At 50.9% G+C, this 23,585-nt stretch overlaps 1 protein-coding gene across 3 annotated transcripts in view; it reads left to right on the top strand.

Moving 5' to 3' along the window:
* The window catches only part of DAAM1 (dishevelled associated activator of morphogenesis 1), a 117,475-nt gene that overhangs the window by 88,956 nt on the left and 4,934 nt on the right, over window positions 1-23,585 (top strand). For 2 of the 3 annotated variants that reach the window (XM_062577405.1, XM_062577404.1), the window contains exons 12-21: window positions 224-282; window positions 1,229-1,416; window positions 1,885-2,190; window positions 2,361-2,468; window positions 10,424-10,527; window positions 16,816-16,900; window positions 17,733-17,839; window positions 19,766-19,854; window positions 20,146-20,314; window positions 21,529-21,636. In XM_062577405.1, the coding sequence (XP_062433389.1) occupies window positions 224-282; window positions 1,229-1,416; window positions 1,885-2,190; window positions 2,361-2,468; window positions 10,424-10,527; window positions 16,816-16,900; window positions 17,733-17,839; window positions 19,766-19,854; window positions 20,146-20,314; window positions 21,529-21,636 (1,323 nt within the window). Of the gene's footprint in view, window positions 1-223; window positions 283-1,228; window positions 1,417-1,884; window positions 2,191-2,360; window positions 2,469-8,966; window positions 8,997-10,423; window positions 10,528-16,815; window positions 16,901-17,732; window positions 17,840-19,765; window positions 19,855-20,145; window positions 20,315-21,528; window positions 21,637-23,585 lie in introns of all 3 variants that reach the window. The other variant, XM_062577406.1, reaches the window with a different exon arrangement.

Here is a 23,585-nt window from a genome sequence, read left to right as displayed (position 1 = left end):
GCAGTTGAGACGGCAGTGTGTCTTAGCATGCAAAAACTGGCGGGTGGGAGTTGTGGGGAAGCAGAGAAGAGGTGTTAGAAATACCAGTTTGGGAACTGCGCCTGGACAAACAGCCCCAGATTTCGCTCTACGGTCTCGCTCCGTCCTGCTCGCTGCTGCTGATTTTTGCCTGCTCACAGTATTAAGATTGTTTCGTAACACTACTTGTTTTTTTTTCTTTTAGGTTAGTCAATGAAAATGAAGTTAAGCAGTGGAAAGAGCAAGCAGAAAAAATGCGAAAAGGTGAATGATAAAAAAGATAAAAGGCATTGGCTTTAACCTTTGCATGTACAGTAAGCTAAACTGGTAGTGTATATGCACACTTTAACTGGATGGACTCTCTGCAGACTTTATTCACTGGCTGAGATTATACCATAGGGCTTACAATGGAAATGGCTGAAGTAGATATTAATTTTTTCTTGGAGTCTTTAGGGGAAAGGGAGTTTTGTTTCCACAAAAATATGCTGTTGTTAGATTTAAAAAAGAAAAATACCAGAAACTATGAAAAACAAGGATTTGATTTTTAAAATCACATTCATCCTTCTTTCTCATGATCAGAAGACAAATGCTGCTATTTGGTAGGTTAATTTTTATATATCAGAATAAATGAGGAAGTCAGGAGTGATGTATCTGGGCTTGGCGGGGAAATTGTCCTCGTCTAACAAAGCTTTTGAGCACAGATTTAAGTCCTGATGGCCCTCTTTTTTCCTACAACTTGTTTGACCTTAATCACTCAGGCTTTGATTCAGTGAAGCACTGACGTCAGGTAAGAGAGCCAGTGTCAGTGCGTAGCCCCGAAATACCCCGGGTCAGCGTACCTCGCCGGGTCAAGCCGCCTGACTTCTTGCCTCTCAACACTGCAGCTCTCAAAGGTGCAGTGGGAGGAATAATGACTGTGGACGTCCCAGGACGTTTCAGCAGCGCTGCCAGCGGGCTCAGGACTTCTCCATCCATCCCTTGGAGACACCTCTGCTGGATCCCTTGTTGAGCATCATGTCTCAAAGTCTGCAGTGCATTGGAAAACTCTGGCCAGGGTATTAAGCACATGATGCAGACTCTTTTTTCTTAACTGTGCTGCTTTTCTCTGGGGCAGCGTAGGGTTTATTCTCCTGCATGCTGCTATCTGCAATAAGGGAATATTTGCAATCCAGAAGTGATTTCATGGGACTGTTTTGTGGGGCTGTTTCAGAGCACAGCGAACTTCAGCAGAAGCTGGAAAAGAAGGAGCGGGAGTGCGATGCCAAGGCCCAAGAGAAGGAAGAAATGATGCAGACGTTGAACAAGATGAAAGAGAAACTGGAGAAGGAATCCACTGAGCACAAGCAGGTCAAGCAGCAGGTCGCTGATCTCACGGCACAGCTCCACGAGATGAGCCGGGTAAGAGCCCAAGCCTCCTTCCCACTTGTGGTCAAATCCCAAATCCCCTCTCCTCACAGCAAATTGAAAACACCCGGGGCGAATTCTGGAGGCCAAACTGTCCATGGGCTGAGAAAGGCTCCAGCTGGGAGGGCTTCCAGGGTGCTGGGGATGGGGCGATTTTGCCTCTCTAGCTGCATCATGCCTCTGTTGAAAGCACCCAGTCTTTGAGTGCCTCCCGTGCTGGTTAAATTTGGCTTTTTTCCCATAAGAGCCTGCCATGCTTCCTCGAGGTATGTCCCAGCCTGTCCCTTGAGGCCATCCAGCAGCTCTGTCTCCGAGAAGCAGCTGCTTCGGGCTCTGCTGTGGGTTGGGACAGTGGCCGCCAGATGAGTGTGCTGCCCAGGGGTGCACTGGGGGTGGTCTGGGGGGCTCAGACGGTCCGCTCCTCCCCCTGCGTGACCGGTCTCTCCTCTTCTTCTCTCCCAGAGGGCTACCTGTGCCGCGGTCCCCGGAGGACCTCCCTTGCCCCCAGGAGCTCCCGGTGGGCCTCTGCCTTCCCCAGCTCCCGGATGCCTCCTGCCACCACCACCACCACCACCGCTTCCTGGGGGATGTCCCCCACCGCCACCACCGCCACCCCCTCCAGGTGGCCCCCCCCCACCCCCTGGCCCCCCACCTCTCGACGGGGTGCTGCCTCCTCCCGGAGCACCGCTGGGCTTGGCCCTCAAGAAGAAGAGCATCCCACAGCCAACGAACGCCCTCAAGTCCTTCAACTGGTCCAAGCTGCCGGAGGTGAGCCAAGCCGTGGGCGCCCCCCTCATGCTTGCAGAGGTTTGGTCAACAGAGCTGTTGCTGCTCAGAGCCAGCCTGTTCGCACCTCGTACCCATCGGTGGGGTGGGACGGCGTGGGGGGCAGGTGGGCGCGAGGATGTACCCCCAGCCCTGCCCTCGATGTGTTTCAGAACAAGCTGGCAGGCACCGTGTGGACTGAGATCGATGACGCAAAAGTGTTTAAAATCCTAGACCTGGAAGACCTTGAAAGAACCTTCTCTGCCTACCAAAGACAGCAGGTAACGGTCAGCCCGGGGCGCACGGGACCACTTGGGAAACGTGTAGCCGTTCTGAAAGCGCTCGGTTTCCATGTGTGGTCTTGAAGCACATCTCCTGTCATCACCTCACTCTAGCGCTGTATTTGCCAGATGGACTCAATCTGGTTTATACTCTCATCTGCATGCCCGTGCCTTTGCATCGAAATGACAGTTAACAGCTAGATTCGTTCGATTTCTCCCCTGCCCACGTACCTGACCGCATGTGTTGCAGTGTGAACACACTCGTGTCTTGAAGATGAATCTCGAAAGAAATGACAGGGATTGTATGAAAATAGCCCCCAGATGTGGCCACAGTTGGGGAATATTTTTGGATCGCTCTTAACAGCAACTGCTTGGTGTCTCTGTATTGGGTGGAAAATTTATATCCCTCTCTGGCCAAAAAGGACTAACTTTTACCCACATCTACCATGGGTGGATCTCTTCTTTTATTTTTGTAGTGAGCCCAGAGCAAAATGTGAGCTTTGAACACAAAACAAATCCCAGACCAAAATAATGACACGACAGACAAAAGTCTCTGCTTTTTAATCTCGTTTTCCAGCAATATGGCCCCAGCTTGGAAGGCATCAAAGCACATGAAGAAAATTAGGCACTTGTTTTACCCGAGGCAGGATATTTAGTGGGCAAAAGCCATGAGGTTTTCAGGAATGTAAGACAAAAAGCAAGGAGAGATGCTGTAAAAGTTGTGTTCACCTGCCGCATCTTGGCCTCGCTGCTGAGAGGAGAGAAGGGCGGGTTGTCCTGCTCCTCACAGGCTGGGACAGGAGAGCAGGGAAGGAAGGGACCTTAGATATAAGCTTCTTAGAGGACCTGAGAATTTAATCTCTACCAGAGGCTAATCTAGAGAAAGATCAAGGTGGATAAGAATAGGTTAAATATCAAAAGTAACCTACCAGAAGTATGCATGGTCTCAGCGTATTTTGGGAATAGGTCACTAAGGTGCTGACTCTTTTCCCTCGGCATTTTTGAATCTTGACTAATGCTTACTGAGTAGATTAACGGGCACAGGAGATGGAAATGGAAAGGAAGCAAAAATAGAAGGCTGGCGTGCTAGCTGGACGTTTTGCCCTCTGGCTTGTCAACATGAGTCAGTTAATCGCCTGGATACTAGATCAGTGCGAGGCAGAAATTTAAATTTAAAGATAATTCAGCTTGGCCTCGGTCCTGCTGGGCAAAGCATTTGGTTAGATGCATGGCCAACAAGAAGGGGCAGATCCTGTGTGCTGCAGGAAGAGCTGTGGCACCCACCTGTGCCTCTGCTGTGGAGAGCACCCAAAGAGGGTTGTGGCTAGTAGACGAGAGAGGGAGCAGCTCAATGGAGCAAAGACACTTTTGAAGAGCAGAAGTGTGCCTTGGGCATGGCAGGAGGTCCAGGTGCAGCAAAGCGCATCCCAGAGACCTTCAGGAGGGCAATTGCTGCCAAGTCCCTGGCCTTAAAATGTGCCTCGTGGAGTTGTGGCTCAGCTTAACTGAGACAAGCAGATGAAGTGTGGAAAAGGTCTTAAAAGAGCAGGTGAAGCCTGGTGACACAAAAACCTGGGATGAGGCTGGGATCTATCACCGCAAAGACAGAGCCTGGGATGGGACTGGTGGAGGATGCTGCAACAGCATGTGGAAGGGAGATTTGGAAAGAAGAGCTGAAATCTCACCCAGGCCTAGAAACCTTTCTTTCGCTGTCGATGCGACTGCTGCATGGCACGTGCATTCATTGCAGCTCACCGACCCTTCGCGATGCCACCGTTTGGTGCAAGACCTCCCTCTGGTCCCAAGGGCCCATAACCACACCTGAGGTGTCTTTTCCAGCCTTCCCCAGCACACTTGAACACTGGTGGGCTCCGATACTTGGAGGGCAGTCCTGGCCACAGGGCAGGGAAGCTTTGGACCTGTTTCACGAGTTGAGCAATGGAGTTCAGTAGATTCCTGCCAGCAAACCAAGCGATAGGGAGCTAAAAGCACCCCTCTCATTAGCATCTCCTCTGTTTGCAGTCCCTGTGTGGGAAGGGAGGTGCTTGGCAGCGTGCCTCAGTGCTGCCTGCAATGCAGCTCTTTAAATAACTGCCATGCATGCAACACCCCATGGACTTAGACTGTGCTCCTTGAAATAATATACACACACGGCAGGACACCTCATGCAGAATTGGGAAAGGGCAGAGGGCTGGGGGAGCTCCCTGTGAATGGCCCGTCTCTGCAGAGAAGGACGATAAGCAAATGTCCTATTAACTCACAGCGTTTCCTAGCTGTTCCTTTTCTCTGAACCTGCTCTGCAGTCGCCTTCCCCTGAGTCGTGCTCAGCGAGGTGACTCTGCGATGTTCTGCCTCCAACTCACCCAAAATCGCAAAGCAGCCAAGTGCTAGCGACTCAGGGGCATTTTCCTAGCAGTGGTATTTGAAAATGGGTTTCTGTCCTGATCAAATAGGGGAGGAGCAGGGATTTCTCCTCCTGTTCCCCATCCTAAGCCCTTTTCAGAAAATGACTTCAAGTTCTCCTGAGACATCATGGCGCTAGGGCCTAGGTATCGGTGGCTGCCTTCCTGCCCATGCTCTGAGTAAATTGATGCTCAGAAATCATGCAGCCATGTGAATGCACCGTGGTGCTCAGCACCCACTCAGCATTAAGGTGCAGCTTGAGAAAGGGTGTGTGCAGCAGAGAGATCTCTGAACCCATCTAGAAGTGGCTGTCATGGGTCTGTTATTGATGGTTCTTGGCTATTTGTGTTATGATAGTGCCTGCAAACCTCTGCCTAGGTAGTGCACAGACCTGAGGTTAATTATGTACTTAATTTTAAGTATCTCTTTAAGTGCTTTTCCCAGGTCACAAGCTAGGTAGTAAATGCTGGCTATTAATGAACTGTGCAGCTTCTAGAGAAAGGCCCTTTCCATGCAAGGAGGACAGGAGCACCCTTGGAGTTTTTGAGCCTCAGTCTGGGAGCATCACCAAGCTGTGCTGGGCAAGACTTCGTCTCTTGCCCCAAGCTGCTGCTTCCCCATCGGGAGCGTGGGCACACAAGACACCCCTGCGACATGTAACCCAGGGCAGTAATGTCTAAGCCTTCAGGAAAGCAGATCCCTCAGAGATCTGGGTGTTCTTGGTGGCCACCAACTCATATCATCCCCGTCCTCCATGCCAGGGGTCTGCAGATGTTCCCCTGCCAGGCGGTGGGGAGATGGTTCAGCCTGGCTGAACCAGTACTGCACGCACCTGGGCTCTGACCCCCCACAGCCTTTGCTTGGCTTCCGTCGCCAAAATCACTGTGATGTTAATGAAATTAACTTTAATCACTGTGCTTGAGTCACTGATATTAATAGGATGAAGCCTTCTCAAGGGCTGGCCCAAGACTATGGAGGATTGAAACCAAGAATTGACTTTACCTGTTTCCACTCTGTAGTCAAGAGGACCTTCCTTTCCGGGACATCAGCACTTGGCAATCATGCTAGATGTAGTAGGGAAACATGCAGGAACTCTGTCCTTTGGGCTGTGGCACGAAGTCCCAGCAGGTCTTGGGGGCAGCTCAGGGCTTGGGTGATCATGCAGTGGCAGAGAAATGCAAGTCTAGATGATCTGGGCTTAGACCTGCTACCCAGGGGTCTGTGCCTCCAGCAGACATGCTTTGAGCGCCTGCAAACTGGGAAAGGCTGGAAACGACACTGATAAGTGGTAGTGATACTGCCGGGTGCAGTCCTGGGAGGTCCTGGATGCAGCAGTGGCGAGTGTGGTAAAAGAGCTGGGGCCAAGTGGAAAAAAAAAATATGTATGTTGTTGGATCAGGGGCTTAGCAGCGAGCTAGGAAAGAATTTATCTTCCAAAAAAGGATGCAAGAGGAAAAGCCTCATCTCCTCTCTGTAAGCCAGGGTGACCTGCACACAAGCCAGAGGGTAATAAGCATTGGTAACGTTTGTGGGGACAGCAATAGTGGATTTTAAAGATACACTTGTTCTCTAACTGCTATCCTTCCCATTCAGTGGAGGTTGGATCACAGTTAATGCAAGAAACGGGCAGAGCTGAGGCTTGTTGGAGGCAGAGGGTGAGTTTTTTCACGCTGGGCCTTTTCCATACCTTGAGGGCGTTGTGAGTTCTCTGTTTCGTGAAGACGCCAGATTGCAGAAGGACAGCAGCATCCTCCAGGGGGGTAGATCTGAGCATCTGGATGAAAGAAGGGATTCCTAGTTAAGGATTAGCTAGATGAACGACAGCATACCTCTTCCCGCTTGTGGATCTGCTCTGCGCCTGTCTCAGGAAGGGAGCTGCTCGGAAGAGGCTGCAGTGTGAGACACTGGTCCTTTAAAACCTTAGCTGATCCGGGGAGTTAAATGCTGCCTTTGCAGCAGCCTTGAGTTCAGCTAAATTGTATAGTTGCGTTTTTCAACTTATCTCTCTAAAGTGCAGCAACAGCAGCTTGCGTCTCTTCATTTGGGGCCTGTAACTTCTCCTTCGCTTGCGAAGACCCCACTTTGGCGAGATGCTCACCTGTCAGCCAGGTGTTTCATGGTGCCACCAGACATGAAGATAGACCTTTGCAGCTTTAGCTCTCAGGTCTCCCTAGTTATTCACAGAAGCATAGCCCCTTCTCTGAAACGCGAGCCACAGCTGGGAGGAAGAATCTAGCTCCTTCCCCTCCCAGGGGAGCTAGAGGTATCGCTTTTGCTGCGGCTGGTTTGCAGCCTGCAAAAATCGACTCCCTACCCCAGCACTGGGGAGAGGCAGGAAATCAAAGGTCTGGTCCCCCAGGGCAGCGGACGCAGGCCAGCAGGACGCCGGCGCGTCGGGGCTCTGCTCTGGAGCTGGCGAAGTTAAGGCTTGGGAGGGTCTCGGCAGCTCGCGGCCGCGCGCACACGTTGCCGCGCCGAGCGGCGCTGCGCTGCTCCCGCGGACCGCGCCGGCGGAGCTGCGCGGCGCGGCGTGGCGTGGCGGAGCGTCCGGGTGTCCCCAGGGCACCCCGTAGACGCGCCCTTGTTGTGTTCCTCTGCAGAAGAAAGCCCTGGCACATCAGCTGAGCGTGCAGGGACACTCAGGAAAGGGTTGGTTAATTGTTTTTTTGGCTGATATTTCTTTGTCTTTTGGCACGTTTTGTTCTGCTTCTTGGTTTCAGCATTCTTCTAAGCTCGAGGAAAGCTTTTTGCATTCATTTTTAACCTTTGCTGACACGAGAAACCATTTGCATCGAAAGCCATGGGGAGAGAGAGCGCTGCGGGGCTTGCGAGCAGTCCGCCCTCGGCCTCCCCCGCGAGGGGTCTGCAGCCGAGCCCAGGACGTGTCGTGTCCTTTAGCAGAGTCGCTTCCCCTCCTCCCTCCCGAACCCGCAGACCATTCCTGGGCTGATAAAGCGTTGGCAGCCGGTCAGGGGGGAACCTGCCTGAAGGAGGTTTCCTTTAAAACCGTTGTAATGATGGAACTGTGTTTGGAGATGACTAACTCAAACCAGGCACGCGGGCTGGCGGTCACCTCCTAACAGAGGCAGCGCGGCTGTACGTGAACTGGATTTGGAGACTGTCTAACACCTAAGTGTCTCTCACAACATAGTGTGCCTTCCCCCCCCCCCCCTTTTTTTTTTTAAGAAATGCTCTATTTATGCACCTTGCAAATCTCCCTCCCCATCACAGATCTGTTCGATGGTCTCTTGAGCCAAGCAAAAAAAAAAAAAAAAAGAAAGAGGCAGCCTAGCAAATGAGGAGGGAAAACTCTTTTGCGTGTGCGTGTGTGTGTGCGCGTGGTTTCATGATACTGGCTTTGCTGCACGTGCTTAAAGTCTGCCGACTAATGCTGTAGGAACCCAGCAGAGGAGCGAGATCGGCAGAAGGACTAAATGCAAGCTGGGTGTCAGAGTAGTATTTCTCCAGGCTGCCGAGCCCTGAAGAAGGGTTATTCTCCCTGTAGGAAGAGAAGTCAAGGAGAAATGTGTTGCCATGGCAAATGGTAAAGTTTTGCTGTGGCAAGATTTGCTCCGGGATGAGAATCTCGTTATTTCCACTTGAAAGCCCTGTTTTTCCTGGCAGTCGTGTTGACATTTCATTTTCTCAGATTCACAAGAACTAGCAATTTTCTTCCCCGGCGTTTGCAGGCCGAGCGGTGCTCCATTGGGCCAGCGCTCACTGACTCTCGCACGAAGCGATGGCTGAGTTTGGCAAGAGGTTCCCCGCGCATCCTTCCAGCTCTCCTCCGCATTTCCCTCCTAGCATCCCAGCACAGAGCCACCTTGACACGATCCCTTCGTAAAACAGCCTCTCCCTCGCCTGCCCGCCTTCCCCGCCCTGCACCTCTTCACTTGCATCCCTTGAGCTCCACTGCATTTTCATTTGCATCGTCCATTTTTCGGAGCTGGTAGACCCCGAGTGCTTCCTCTTGCTGCCGAGACCTCTGTGTTGTACTCTCTTCTTGACTGTGCTTTGAGTCTTTTTGGTTTTGCTGTGATCACTGAATTGCATGTGTTTTTACTGCCTTTTTCCATGCTTCTGCTATGGCTGTAGGACTTCTTTGTGAACAGTAACTCCAGACAGGTAAGTGCCCATCTGCAGAAGCCTCATGTCTTAATGAACGGGAAGGCTTTGGGCTGTGAGGGCAGGGCAAGCGCCCAGACGTGGGCACGGGGGACGTGCAGGGCTGCTGCATGTTGCAGTGGGCGTTTAAACACAATGAAAGAGGGTGTAAATCAGGATGGTGCAAAGACACACGCCAAGAGGAGCAGCCTGAGAGTTAGTGTCGGGGACCCGGTAAGCAAGGAGCTGCCCGTTTTCCTCGTCCCCATGCTTTCCAGCTTGTCATGCACATGGGGCTTTTCGAAGGGTCGAAATAAATAAATTAGGGAGGGATGTGGCAGAGAGGGACTTGGCAGCATTTTGGCATCAGCTTGTCGTAGCCAGGGCAGGTGAGGCACAGGGAGAGGGCAGGTATTGCAGACCCACCAGCCAAAGGCAGCCGTGGACCTCCCGTCACGGGGCTCCGCTTCACCCGCATGCCGCTGCCCCTGCTGCCGCAGGCTGCCTGTTCTTGCAATTTCCCACCTTGCCGCAGTTTTCTTTTTAAAATGAGAGAAGGAATTTTAAAATGTGAACTTGTCTTTGTTCTCTCTACACGTACAAAGTGTTGGTCTGCCAGGTTTTCTAGGCTCTGCGACATTTAGTGCGTATCTGTAGTGTGCAGGACCTTGCTTCTGCCGGTTACATTCCTTACAGAAGGATTGAGTAGCTGGGTATTAATTTATTAATCTTACTAAAAGCAACCAATATGGTAAATTAAAATGAGAGCAACACAAACTCATTGGCCAAAATTCTGCAAACATGCATTAGATTTGCTGTTAAGGAGATCTGCCCATTCGTTTGCAACTGTAGTTTTACCTATTGCATTTGGAAAGACTATATTTAAGCTACTCCTGAGACTTAGGTGCTCATGTCGCCGTGATTTGTGCTTTTACACCCCTTAATGTTTTTGGAAGCATTTTCCTGAATGAACAGCAAATGCTGCAGGTTGTATTTGCAAGTGTGGTAGGTGTTATTGGTTAACTTCCTATCGAGGACTGATGCGTGAAGGGCGACTGCAGATGTTTTGAGTGGTGGTAAAGAACAAGGGTAATCCTAAGTGTGTGCAGCAGTCCATAATGAAATATTTCAAGCGAGGATTTAATGAAGTATCACAAATATGTATGCTAAGAAAGCCCTGCTTTATTTATTCAGCAGTGCCTGTGTGTTTGCAAATTCTTAAATCTTCCCCTGTCTGAGAAAATATTTACATTTCTAACCAGTGGCTTCAAAGCCAGTTCTGGTTTATGAAATGACTTGCTATATTTCAGTTACAGCCTATGGGTTTTGCTCGTAACCCTTGGTGACACTGCTGATTAATGGGGGCCCGCTGTGTACAGCGCTGGTATGTGCTGAGAGTACTAAATGTCTTCGCTTCTTCATGGCTTTTCTCCATGCCTTTTTTGTAGAAGGAAGATGCTATCGATGACACGTTGAGTTCCAGGCATAAAGTCAAGGAGCTTTCGGTAATAGACGGCCGGAGAGCTCAGAATTGCAATATTCTTCTCTCAAGGTATGGTTAATATCTTTTTGCACTTTGGGGGAACCAGTTAGCTGATACCGTTGTCCTCTTTCCGATGGTATCAGGTGCTGGTTAGTTTAGAGCTGGTGAGGAGGAGCACGCCCTGTGCTGGAGATATGCTCTGAGTCCCCAGGGGGGATTTTAATGACAGGAGCCCTGACAGGAGAGCCAGAGACACCTGAACCCTGCTATAGAGTTACACATCTTTGAGGTATGGTTTGGGGCAGGGAAATACACTTAAGAGGATGTGTGGCAGTTCACGGGTCCCTGTAGAGCCTCAGAGGAGCTGCGTTACCCAGTGAATCCTCCTGGGGATTTGGAGGGGGGTTGATTTCATCTTTTATCTTCTTCAGATTGGATTTTATTTATTTTTTGGCAACTGTTGAAGGGGCCTTCTATTACGCTGGGGAAAACACTATATATTTGAAGTGTGTAAGTAGCCAGCCTATGCATTGGGCACTCCTGATGGAGCCTCAGCCCACCGATGATGGTGGAGTAAGTGGAGTTTAAAGCACCACACAGTTGAATGTGTTTACATCAGCCAGCCATCTGATAGTAAAATAACTTAGTTCAGGGCACTGGTTGTGCTGCTCCCAGTGGAGTTAGTGTGTGTGCAATCAGAGTGAGTTTAGCTGGATTTCGGCAAGGTGTTTAAGGATGCAACTGGAAGTTAAGCATGCAAACAACCCCTTCGGTGTGAACGGGAGCTAGTCGTGCTTAACTTCAACGGTGCCTTGCTCAATAAAGGTCTCCATTTCATCTCACTCATAAATCTTTCTCGTCCAGTAAATTGATGGCTGGAAACAGGTTGCTTATATTGAGCAATGGAACTAGCAAAAAGGACAAGACATAGGCCACAGCCTGTCCACCCTCCTCTTTGGGTTATTTGCTAGGAGAGGCTCAGACTTGCCTTGCAGGGTTGTCCTCTGACTGCTTGTATCCTGCTTTTCCTCTGGGTGTCCAGATGAGGCCTGCAGCACCCTGCATGGCTCTCTTCTCCTGCGAGGTTTGGAGGGTAAGAGCATCCAGGCCCTCAGCCACCGGGGTGGGGGGGGGTGTACTGCTTCGACTGGAAATATTTCCCAAGTGGTAGCCCACAAGCCCTGAGGTCTCTCCTGCCCCAACTCTGTGAGAGTTCTTTAGCAATAATATATTGAGCCAAAGAAACATATAGAAAAGTGAAAAAAGAGTGAGCGCAGACTCTCAGCAGATCCAAATGTGCTCCCTTTGCTGAAACGAGCTGTTGGTGGTTTCTCCAGGCCATCCCCGGCAGTCTGAGCCCACACAGCTCTCGATGCTGCGTGGTGGTGGTGCTGGAGGAGAGAAGCAATGTGGCGTGGTGTGAACTCCAGGCACAGGGAGGATGGGCCACTTCCAGGCACCTGCCTTGGGGTTGTGCCCCAGGAGGACGAGTGGCTCTGGCAGAGCAGTGGCTTCTGCTACCTGCTCTACTGGAGGTGCTCTGGAGTTTGCACCTTGCTGCTTTTCCAAGTGCTGAGCCTGCTGAGCCGTGCACGCCTCAGGACTTCGGTCAGTGTGGTGAGAAACCTCGCTGAAGGACCCAGCAAGCCAAGATATTTCTCCAGCATTGCAGCAGCATCCAATTCTGCCCCTTTCCTGTGTGTGCACAAGAGCACATTGAGATTTCTCTCCCTAAAATCTCTTTCACTGATTTACTCTTAACACCAAGTAGCAGAAAGGCAGGACAATCTTGGGATGAAGTCCCTGGCTCTGCATCCTTCAGCATGCTCCCATGGACCGTTGTAGACTCTGGCTCAAACCCTGCTTCTTCAGCAGATCTTCCATGGGATCTTGGGCATATCCTTTAATCCCTGCCTGCCTCAGCTGCACATCTCTACACTGGGGTGAGCAGCAATTCCCTATCTCTGGCATTGCAGGGCCCTCCGTGTGGTGCTATGGGAGAGCCTGGCTTGCTGTGGTCTCCCAGGGTTGCTCTCAGCAGCTGGGCTCCTGCCTCGCTGGGCACGCTGGGGAGAGGAGAGTGGATTTTCACATGTGAAAGGACCTGCAAGGTTGGCCCCTTTTTTAGCCCAGACATTTGTAAACTAAACAGCCATTGTCTGGCTTGCAGCGTGGAAAGATTATGGCCAGCAAGATACTTTATCTCTCTCTGTAGATTTATTTTTTTGCCTGCTTCCCTTGCTTTGGGAGAAATTACTGCGTAGTGAGATCACTGGATTTTCCTTCAGCTAGTAATGCAACACAAGAATATTTTTAACATTCGCTTTTTTTTTAGGAATACTCCCAAGTATGCCGATGTCAATGCAATATAGGGTCTTACTCAATGAAACCACCACGTCCTTGCTTTTGCTCTGCGTGTGTATTTTGAGTGCGGGAGACTTGTGATACACATCAAGACTTTAGTCCACCCCTTTCCAAGTGGAGTGGAGGTGAAAGGCTTATTTGATTTCTCCCTTCGGCGAGGCCGTGTTGAGCGTTTTCCTCGAATGAATGTGGCTTTTGAAGAGAGCGCGTCCCTTCCCCGGCGGAATTTGTTTTTCCCCTTCACACTTGTTACGGCCCTGGCTGGACTCTACAAAAGCCACGCAAAATAGCCCTGCGCTGTCAGCCTGGCGAGCTGTCACTTTGCATCTCCAGGCTGCCGGGTTTAAATCCCCGTGACAGCAAGTACCGTGACCCCGTTCCTCTCAGACGGCTCGCGTTCGGCAGCTGCTGCCAACAATGATAATTATTGTGGTTATAGATAAGCTTCTAGCTTTCACTGGCCCCTTTCCCATCAAATTGTCTGAGAAGCTGTTTTCTTCTGGCGCCCTGCGATTGCTCTCTGCCGATAGCGGGGCAGGCTCTTGTTCTTGGCTCTCGTTTTGGATGATTTCTGAGAAAGGGGTTTTTTGGGCCTTTTTTTTTTTTTAACTAATTTATTGACCTTGCTTTTAATGAGCAGGGCTTACAAAAGTCACCGTCATCCCTCACCACCCACCCGGACATGATCGTGGTGGAAAGGGTGTGTGTTAGATGTTTGGCTTTGGATGAGAGGCAGCTGCCTGCAAGCTTGGTTCTTTTCTCCAGGAACTTTTCTTTCCTCCCAGAGATCCCCTAGATGTCCTCCTGAGAGCAACCTCGTACCAAGGCCCCACTGTACTGCCCCAGCAAGTAGGGACTGGTGTGACATTTGCTGGTGGCTTCAGCCCTGCCCAGGTGTAAAACGAGTCCTCCTGCGGCTTGCCAGCAGTGACCGCATTACCTGCAGCGACGCGCGTACCTGTCACGAGCTGTGTCCGTCATCCCACTAGAGCTGAGCGAACGCGGCGGCGTTGCCCCGCGTCCCTCGAAGGAGACGGGGCTTGTCACGGGGGATCATTCACAGCGGTGCTCGCCTGTCCAAAGCTCTGCACGTCTCCGTGTGCGCTGCAGCTTCGGTGGCCCGCACATGTCGCCGCTGGAGGTGGCTGTGCCAGCACCACGGTGAAGGACGGACACCTCCAGCCGTCCTGGTTGTACCTGCTCTCCAGCCACCAGCATCTCTGTTGCTTTCCCTGCATCAGAGAACCGGTTAGCCATCTCCCAAGAAGCCTGGCTTGCCATTTCGAAAACGCGGCCCGTGTTCTTCATGTCTCCGGCTGTGTCACATCCATCTTGGCCACTTAGAAATCTTAACTTCTTCCCTGCTTCAGGGGCCATTTTTTCCTCACTCCTCTTTTAACAAACTCTGCCTTGAATGTGAGGTAGGGGAACAGGAGGTGAAAGAGAACTGAGTGACAGATGGGAAACGTGAGCTCCCGTGGAACAAATATTTACCTGCCACTTCTCTTCCCACTGTGTAATCTCCACCTACCCCAGTAAAGCTGGTATTTCATCTCCAATCTTGAACAAAAGATTTCCCATTAAACCCATCCTTCACTAGGCTGTTCCAAGAGACTGGCACCCTTCTTATTTTTAGCTTCATTTTCCGAAAGCTAGCTGTTAGGTCTCGATCCGGTATCCTAACAGAAGCTAATACAAAAAATACCCTCCTCATGTAGATACTTGGAGTGATCAGGCCACCTCCAGGTCTCCTTTCTGGCAAACTGTGTAGGCTGAGCCCCAATGTCTCCCATCCCGCTGCAGGATGTGTTCCCAGTTTCAGCTCGTTCCTTTGAGCCCCATCCAGTATTTCAGCCCCTTTTGGCAATATTAATTGCTGAAACTAGGGGCCGAGGGGTTCCTCGAGCCCTCGCTGCTGCCTCTCGTAGTCCCGGTACCTGCTGCGAACCGCTCTCCTGACCTGCGTGCCTTGGCTGGTGCGACTCTCCGTTCAAGTCCTCTTCAAGACGCTTTGCCTGGGCTCTCGGCGTGTTTCCCCGCTCTGGGCCAGGCTCCGCTGCAGGGTGCGAGGATGGGGTGGGAAAGGTGCCGAGCGGCCCCACGTCCCGGGCACTCGGCACCCCCCGGCCAGGGACCCCGCGGCTGCGAGCGGAGCAGCTGCGGTGGGAACAGCTGAGCCCCGCGTGCTGCCCCGCGGGGAGGTCCCAGCCTCAGCCCTCGCTGCTCCCGGCCCTAATTCCTAGCCTTGTAAGGAGGTTTGAATGCTAGGTATTCCGAGTTTTTATTTTTTTTCACGCTTCTCCCTCTTCCCCCTCCACTCCCGTCTCCTCTTCTCCCGCCCCTTCGGCCAAACTGGCAAATTCTATTTCTGCCGGCTCGCGCGTAGTCATCCTTGCTCAGGAATACCCAAATTACTACGTCGCCCAAACGATTTCCTGCAACCGTCGTGCGGCTAACCGCTGCCACGCTCTGGTTAGGAGCTCGCGACGCCGGCCGGAGCCGCTTTGCAGCGGGAAAAGTGTGCGTGCAAGCCCGTGGGGCTTGCGAGTAAAAAAAACCACGCGGGGAGAGGGTGTGCAAACCGCGCGTGCCGCTTCCCCGCCAGGGCGAGCGGCGAGGGCGGGAGGGAGAAGGGTGTTTCCCTCGCTTGCACTCGCATTACTCTGTCACCCGCGATGCAAAACGTGAAGACGAATGTTTGTGGTTTTGCAATCAAAGGTCCTTGTGGGCAGCGTGCGCAGGGAGGGCTGCCGACCCATTAAACTGTAATTAATGGCTAGCCTAACCCGGGAGGAGCTGAGGGCGCCTCTCTAGCTATCTGTTGCCTGAGCTCAGCGTGGACTGCTGTGGAATAAAGAGCTGCTAGGGGGAAAAGCATACGTTTTTGCTTGCTGTGATACAGTGGTCTGTGTTTTAAGAAATATCAAATCCATATCTCCAATTTCTGTTGCATGAAGCGGAGGAGGAGAAAGGTGGAAGGGGGCTGGTTTCCAGCCTGTCACACTTGAGGTTCCCCCCCCTTCAAAAGACATCTGCTCCCCCCAAATTTGGGTTTGTTTCATTCTTCCTAAAGGGAGACTGTAGCCGAACACCGCTGGGAGGAGCAGGGACTGACCACGTTTATTCACACTTGTGTCTCAAAAACATGCTTTATGCTGTTATTTGTGATTGCTATTTGCGATTCTGCTGCTGACCAGAAATTAAGCTGTTTCTGTCTCTTGGCTGCATCCATACTTGGCTAAACAAATGTTCTTGAATCTTCTTGCCCAAGTTGCCTCCTTGCATTACAGAGAAGCTAAATCCTGTCTGTAGCAATGGAAGAACTGATTTAGGTGGTGGCCGTGGGCTAGCCTCAAAGGAAAAATCTGTCACTTGGTCTTACTTCGGTAGGTCACACCCTAGTTTCCCTGCTGTCTGGATCTGCTGGGGCTTTATAAGCGGGACATGCTGCTCCTGCCCCACCCCCCCGGCCCCGGCTCCATTTGAGCCCTGTGAAAAGCACAAAAGCACTTGAGATCTCAGATGCCATTTGGGTGAAACTAAACCTTGGTCTCTGCAGCATGTGGGCTCATCCCCAGTGGATGGGATAGGGTGGTTGCCTCTGGTGAGCGGGCAGCGGGGGACCTGATTCCCCCAAGCCTGTCGCTGCATCTTCACGAAGCCCCTGGGAATGCTCCGGGATCATAGAATGGTAAGGTTGGAAGGGACCTCTGGAGGTCGTCTAGTCCAACCCTCGGCGTAGCCCCGTACAGGGATTGAACCCATGACCTTGGCATTAGCAGTACCATGCTCTAACCAACTGAGCTAAACCAAGGATGCAGGTGGGATTTGCAGCTCAGTGGGAAGGCAGGTGGTCCTGGAGCACGGGGTGATTTCAGCAAATGTCTCTCCCAAACTGGCAAGCGCGGGAAATTTCCTTTCCCATCCTGCAAACGATTGCTGGGGCTGGGCTTCATGCATGAACGACTCTCCTTCCCTCCCTCCACCTCCCAGGCTGAAGCTGTCGAATGAAGAAATCAAACGCGCAATTTTGACGATGGATGAACAGGAGGACCTCCCAAAAGACATGCTGGAACAGGTGGGTGATGCATGCGCCATTCTGTTCCTTGTTTTCATAGCACCTTTTAAATCTGGCCACACCATGCGAGGTGGGAACGCCCCATGAGCCTGTGTCATTTCTCCAGGTATTGGGGGTTTGCAGAACCGTAGCTGTGTCCACAGACCCTGCAACACCTTTGGGCTCAAAAGCATGCCAAACCTGTCAGCAAAGACGCAAAATGATGTCTAAAGGCCTGTTTCCACCTCTAGGTGTGGGACCTCAAGGCTGTCTGGTTCGGCAGTGCCGGTTACATGTTTCCTGACTGAAACTTGCAGTTCATGCTTGGTGGAGTTTCATTTCTTAATTGCATTTTTCAAAGCTCATTCAGAGTTTGTGCAGTCCTCAAGAAAGAAGTTTGATTTCTGAGCCCCTTGAATCCCTTTAGGAGCATTTTATCTGCCCATTTACTTGCCTGTCCATAAAATTGAGACAGGCCATTTCAGCTTGTCTCAGCAGAAAAGTGGAAGGATGCATTGCACAAAACTTCCATCTGCAATATGTAGGTTGCAGCAAATGAGATCCCTCTAATCTCCTTTAACAGGGTTGATGTTGAAACCTTGGAACAGACGTAGTACATCTGTTGTAAAACTGGAGTGATGGCAGGGCAGGGCAGAAACCAGAGACACAGATGTGATGGGGTAACAGGAGGAAGGAGAATAGGAAAATGATAACATACTTGTTTTTTGTAGGAGATTTGAAGTCATTTTCTGTATGTATTGAGGAGATGGTGGCTAGGTCTTGCATTTGCTCATGAGGAACCGTGAAACTGTGCATGGATCTTATGTCTACAAACCTGCTTTCCCTTGTTTAGCTCCTGAAATTTGTTCCTGAAAAAGGTGACATTGACCTCCTGGAAGAGCATAAGCACGAGCTGGACCGCATGGCCAAGGCCGACCGGTTCCTCTTTGAAATGAGCAGGTAGGCTGGCTCGTGTGAGACATGGCATTTCAGCCAGTGGCCTGCAAGGGTGGAGCAGGCTGATCATGAGGCTGTTGCTTCATAAAGTGTGGGCTGAAAACGTGCCATACTTCGTGTTTTGCATGTCATGAAATGTGTGGGCCAAACTGATGTGAGAGAAGGTGAGGTGCACCCACCCGTAAGGATCACTGTTGATGCTGTGCACTCAAAATCAGGGTTGCATACCAAGATGAGCAGCAGCAGGACAGATCAGAAATGGACCCAGTCAGGTGGCAAGAGAGGAACAGGGAGCTGCAATTCTCTTGAGAGGTGTCAGGGACCCCTGGCTGGGCTAAAGATCATTGAGGAAACGGGGCATCATCTCGCAGAGAGCTGAGCTCAGCCGAGGAGCAGCATCTCCACTCTGGGAGCTCAGGCAGTTCTCGGGGGGCTCTCCCAAAATACTACCCTCTCGTTTGGGAAAGAAAACTCAGTCTGGCACAAACTCTCTGCATAAGACTGCATCACGTGCGTCAAGGCTGAGGCAGAAAGTGCTGTTTGAATGAAAGCAGTTCCACAGCAATGTTCTTTTTCCCCCAATACTAATATATCCTGATGAAAACTCAAGGCTGATGGACGTAAATTTTGTCATGCTATGTAGCTGTTCAGTCCACTGAGTCCAACTTCTTACCTCTATCAATGACTTGTCCCTAAGGCTCTCAAGAATATGAGACAGAAAGGAAATGTCTTTTCTTCCTGATCCTGGTAGCAATCATTTAAGGCTTAGAGGTCTTGAGGGATGGATAGCCTTATCTTTTGCACGCACATCCTCCAGAGGTGCCGGTTTAAAATCTTGAAGCTCCTTATTTAAATCCAACTGAATATTGAACTCTGAATTTTTGCTGTGAGGAAATTTCTTAGCTGAACTTTGAGCAAGTTACTTGGTTGTAAAGTCAGTGAGTTTTACAATCCAAGATCATTCCAGGAGATCAAAAATAGAAACGTTCCTGTTCTCCGTGAGAAACACACCAATCAATAACGTGCACAGTGTAGTTGTTGAATGTCAAAGGCAGGTAGGATGGAGCTGTGAAGTTCAGACTTGAGCCCTCAGGGCTAGATGGCGTTCAGAATTAGCTTTTCTGTTTCAGGTCACCTTTCTTCTTCACAGTCTCTTGCCCAAATGTTGTTCTCGTGCCTTCATCGTTTGGAAAGCACAACATGCTGATGCAAGTATTTACCCTGATTTCAGGCCTAGTTTTTTAATTTGCCCTGTGGCCTGTGCTGAGTGTGATGTGTTTGTCATCTCTGATTAATACAACATGAGTGCAGCCTGTGGCCTTGTTGTCTGTGAGCATGTCTCCTGTGGGTCCTGGTCCAAATGACTCAAATCAAATTGCCATTTGCTCATAATTGAGATCTTGCATAGCCTAAATATGACCAACATAAACAGAGCAATCCCTAACTTGATCAGTAAAGGGTTGGACTGGGATGTGTTGCTGGTTCTTCCACTCAGGTGGGTACAGGTGATCATTTTGAGCATCTAAAGGTCCAGTTTTATCTGTACTGGAAGCCGACGTGTCTGCATCCAACCATAGCCCACTGCAAAACTGTTAGGAGCCCAGATCTGATCAGCATCTCTGCTCAAGAGTGGTCTTAAATGGACTGTTTGTTGATTGCAGTAGGGCATAAATAGGCACTTTTTGAACCTCCTGAGTTAAGGACAGACTTAAGCATGTACTTAAGAGCCCACGTGGGTGAGCCCCAAAAAAGTTGTGGTTTAAGTTGTAATTTTTTTTTCCACCTCAGTGTAGTTTCAGAGAGAAAGGTGGTCATTATTTTTGAATCAGTTTGGCTTAAGTGTGCTTTGTAAGCACAGCTGCGAACAGCAGAGCAACTTCCTCTGCCTGGGGCAAGCAGTGCTCAACCTGTACCTCTCTGTCCTGGCAGGATAAACCATTACCAGCAAAGGCTGCAGTCCCTCTACTTTAAGAAGAAGTTTGCAGAGAGAGTTGCAGAAGTCAAACCCAAGGTTGAAGGCAAGTGGTTGGATCTCCTGCTGGTTTTCTTCTCTTGCTAAGGGGCTTTGTGCTGGCACAGAAAGAGTTCTGCAATCTCCTGTTTTTCATAAGCAGTACTTGCTCTCCAGGCAAGAGCAAGCCTGGCCCGCACGGAAATTGCAGAGGCATCCCAGGAGGGAGGGAGTTGGTGGTCAGCCTTGGCCGTGCGGGAGTGAGAGGGCTGCCACAAGGAAAAGGGAGTGATGTGCCCTCCAGGCCAGGACTCGCTGCATGCGGGTGGTAACGTCCCTCACCTCTGTGTCCTTGCAGCGATCCGTGCCGGCTCCAAGGCAGTGCTTCAGAGCAGCAGCCTGCAGCAGTTGCTGGAAGTGGTTCTGGCCTTTGGGAACTACATGAACAAAGGCCAGAGGGGAAATGCCTTTGGGTTTAAAATCTCCAGCCTGAACAAGATCGCAGACACCAAGTCCAGCATTGACAAGTGAGTGCTCTCTTTTACCCTCATCCTTAGAGGCTTCTGCGGGTTCTGCTTTTGCTGCAGGGAAAGATGGGAGGTCCCTGCCTTTGGGATGTGGCTATGCGAGAGCCTTCTCCTCCCTCCTTCTGCCCCATCTGGCACTTCTGGTTAAGCAAGCCTACATTTTTGGAGCAGGACAGGTTTGAAAGGAGCCAGTTATAGATTAACACAGGGGCTGTTAAGGGTTTTCCTTTCTGGGCCTACTAAATAGCAATTGAGACTTGTACCTCCTCAAAGGCTGTTTCAGGTTGGGGTAGAAAGCGTGTTTCGGTGATCGAGGTGGGACTGTCTCTTTTGGGGTCTCCCTCCCTGCACGCTCATATGTGTTTCCAATTAGTGTTGGGGAAGGAAGTTTGGCACCTGTGGGATCTCAGTGACTTTGTGGACATGTTGCTTGGACAGCACAGCACCCCCTTGGGAGATGCATGGACATTTTGGTGCCAGGGCAAGCAGAAAGTGTTTCCCATCAGCTGTGATGAACAGGAAGAGCCCCCATGCTTGCAACAGCTGAGAGGAGGGATGTCAGCTGATCCTGCAGTGGCCTGAGCCATTTTGCTGACCTTGGCTCCCTGCCAGGAACAGTGCTGCTGGAGGGATTTTCTAGGCTCCCCTCCTTGGAGACCCCTGTGTATAGCCACCAGCTGAGCTGGAGCTGGTAGGGCCTCAGCTCTCAGCAGAGGTGGTGGAAGAAAGAACTGCGATGTTCCGATCACCTCCCTGGGTCCCTGTCGTGGTTTGCAACCCACAAAGTGTGCGAGGGCTACCAGAAGGGTGAGGATGTGCAGCTCTACCTAGAGGGTTATCTAGATATCTCCTGTATTCAGATCCTGTAGTAGACACTCAGGCTCTGTAGTGAACTGATTTATGGACCTTAGTGCTCAGAGTGAAGGTGAAGAAGTGAATTGGAAGCAGATGAGATTGGAAGCACCCAAAGCCGTCATCACCTGCCCTTGCATAGGGCGGCCAGGGCTATTCCGTGTCCACAGCATGGGGCAATGCAGCAGCCTCCTGGATGGCAGTGAGCAGTCTCCTGGGAGAAGTCCTGGAGGATGCTTAGTTACCAGGGCTGTGATTTAACCAAAAGGCTCAATTCAGCTCCCAGCTCCCTGAAGTGGAGCAGCCGCTGGGCTGGGGAGCTGTGACGCTGCCATCCTAACCTCGCCTTGCTTCTCTCCTAGGAACATTACTCTTTTGCACTATCTCATCACTATTGTTGAAAAGAAATATCCCAAAGTTCTCCGCCTTCACGAAGAGCTGCGAGACATCCCGCAAGCGGCCAAAGTCAAGTGAGTGGGGGTTTACACGGCAGTGCTCGCGTGTGTGGAAGGAGCTCACCTTGCTTCACTCTTCCTTTCCTGCCGTTCACTCCCGTGCTCATGGTCCCATCCAGAAGTGCGGTGCCCAGCCGGATTGGGTGCTGCTGGCCCACCTGCAGGCCAAACTGGCCAGAAACCAACCATTCAAGCAGAAGCCGAAAGTTGGTGATGTGGCAAGCATCAGCTGGTGGCTTTAAATCTCAGCCATTGCAGCAAAGGGTCGTACGTAAGCCTCCAACGGCGAAGGAGGAGAGCTGCCTGGAGCAGCCATTTCCTGTTGCTACCTCACCGCAAAAGCATTTAATTAATTTCTAATGAAACGTTAAGTAATCTGGTGGGAAACGGTTGTGGTGTAGTTGCAGATGCAGGTCAGGTTGCAGATACTGTGAGGGCGATGGGGAGGCTCTCTCCTGCTGCACGCGCAGCTTTCCAGGAGCACAGGCAGCCCGTGGGACACTGGCATCACGGAGTGGACACGCTTGGGTGCCCTGCCTGGCGCTTGCTTACCCACCAACCTGAACCGCTTGGTTTCTCCTTTGAAAACCCGCTCCATTTCTTATTAAATGCTGCCCGCTTCGCTCTAACCTGTTAGAGCGGGCTGGCGCGCTCTCTTAGCAGGCTGCGGCCCTGCTTCAGCAAAACCCTTAAACACATGCTTAGCTTTAAGTGCGTGAGGAATCTGCTGTTGCTCTGCAGAGCCTTCAAGTATGCGCTTAAGTCCCTCTGAAATCCGTGAGGCTGTGTTTGGGTTTGAAAGCTCGGCCTGTGCCTACGTGCCTTGTTGCTTTGGGGGTCTGAGCATGTGACGGTGAGTTGAAGATTATCCACTTCCGAAATCAGTAGGCATGAGATTGAGGGCGTATTTGCTTGCGTACGTACAATCCGTGAACACAAAAAGAGCTTTAAACTGTAGATTTTTAGAGACGGGATGACAAGTATGCATGGAATTTATGATAGCTTGTGAGTCTTTTAAGTTTCAAAGTCCTTTTGTACCAAAGGGCAGATTCCTTGTTGAAGACCTGTAACGTACAAAGCATTTTGGATGGCAAATGTCAGGCTGTTTAAAGCGCAGAAAAATTTGCAGCTTGTGTTAGTGTCACAGGAATTATACAAAGTATGTGCACAAAGCTTCGCCTGGCGAGGAGGAGCACGTGCCTACTGCGTCCTTAGGCGTCAGCTGAGGAAACTTGCGCACGGGTGGAAAGGAGGGTGCAGCGTACAGCCCTCGCCTGCGCACGCTCGCTCTCGCGCTCTCATACACGTATGCCTGCCGCTGCCGTGCAAATGCACAAAAGACAAAGAGAATATCTGGGTAGAGGTTTTTTCTAAACTGTGTCATTTTCTTCTAAATTGGATGCCGTGTGAAACGGCTGGGCTTGGTCCAGTCTAGAGTGAAACCAAAAATTTTCTAAATCGTTGGGAAACCCTAAATTCCCCCAGCCCTGCAGCTGTTAAGCAAGATTGCTCCTTGTGTCAGTCCCACCACTAGTAATGAACTGCAGCTCTTCGCTGCGCTGGAGCAGAGGGCTCCCAACACTTCCTTTTCCCAGGCTAAACTTGCCAGGAGCGCTTGCCCCATGACAGGATGTCACCATTCCCAGGGACCCCAGCCCTAGGGTTTCCAGGGTAGATACTCCTGGAAACACGTCAAGCCCGTTGTCGCAAAGTCTTTGTCAGAAAGGTGCTGTCAGTTCTGGTGACAGAAACCTGAAAGCTCTTGAACTCAGAGCTGGCTGGAGGCTGAGGCCCCACGTAGGGAAAGTCAATGCCTGCCATTGCAATTTATTTTTATTTATCTGTGTTTGATTTGTCTCCCTTTACGAAAGCCCTGCTGCTTGAGACTGCTGCTGCAGTCCGTAAGGGAGGAGGGATGCTTTATGCAGCATTCCTGAAAGATTGTCTACTCTGCAATGGGGCAA

This window comes from Rhea pennata, chromosome 5, assembly GCF_028389875.1.
Source record: "Rhea pennata isolate bPtePen1 chromosome 5, bPtePen1.pri, whole genome shotgun sequence".
In the NCBI taxonomy this organism is placed as follows: domain Eukaryota; kingdom Metazoa; phylum Chordata; class Aves; order Rheiformes; family Rheidae; genus Rhea; species Rhea pennata.
Note: the sequence above shows the minus strand (reverse complement) of the source record. Positions and strands in the feature narration are given on the sequence as shown.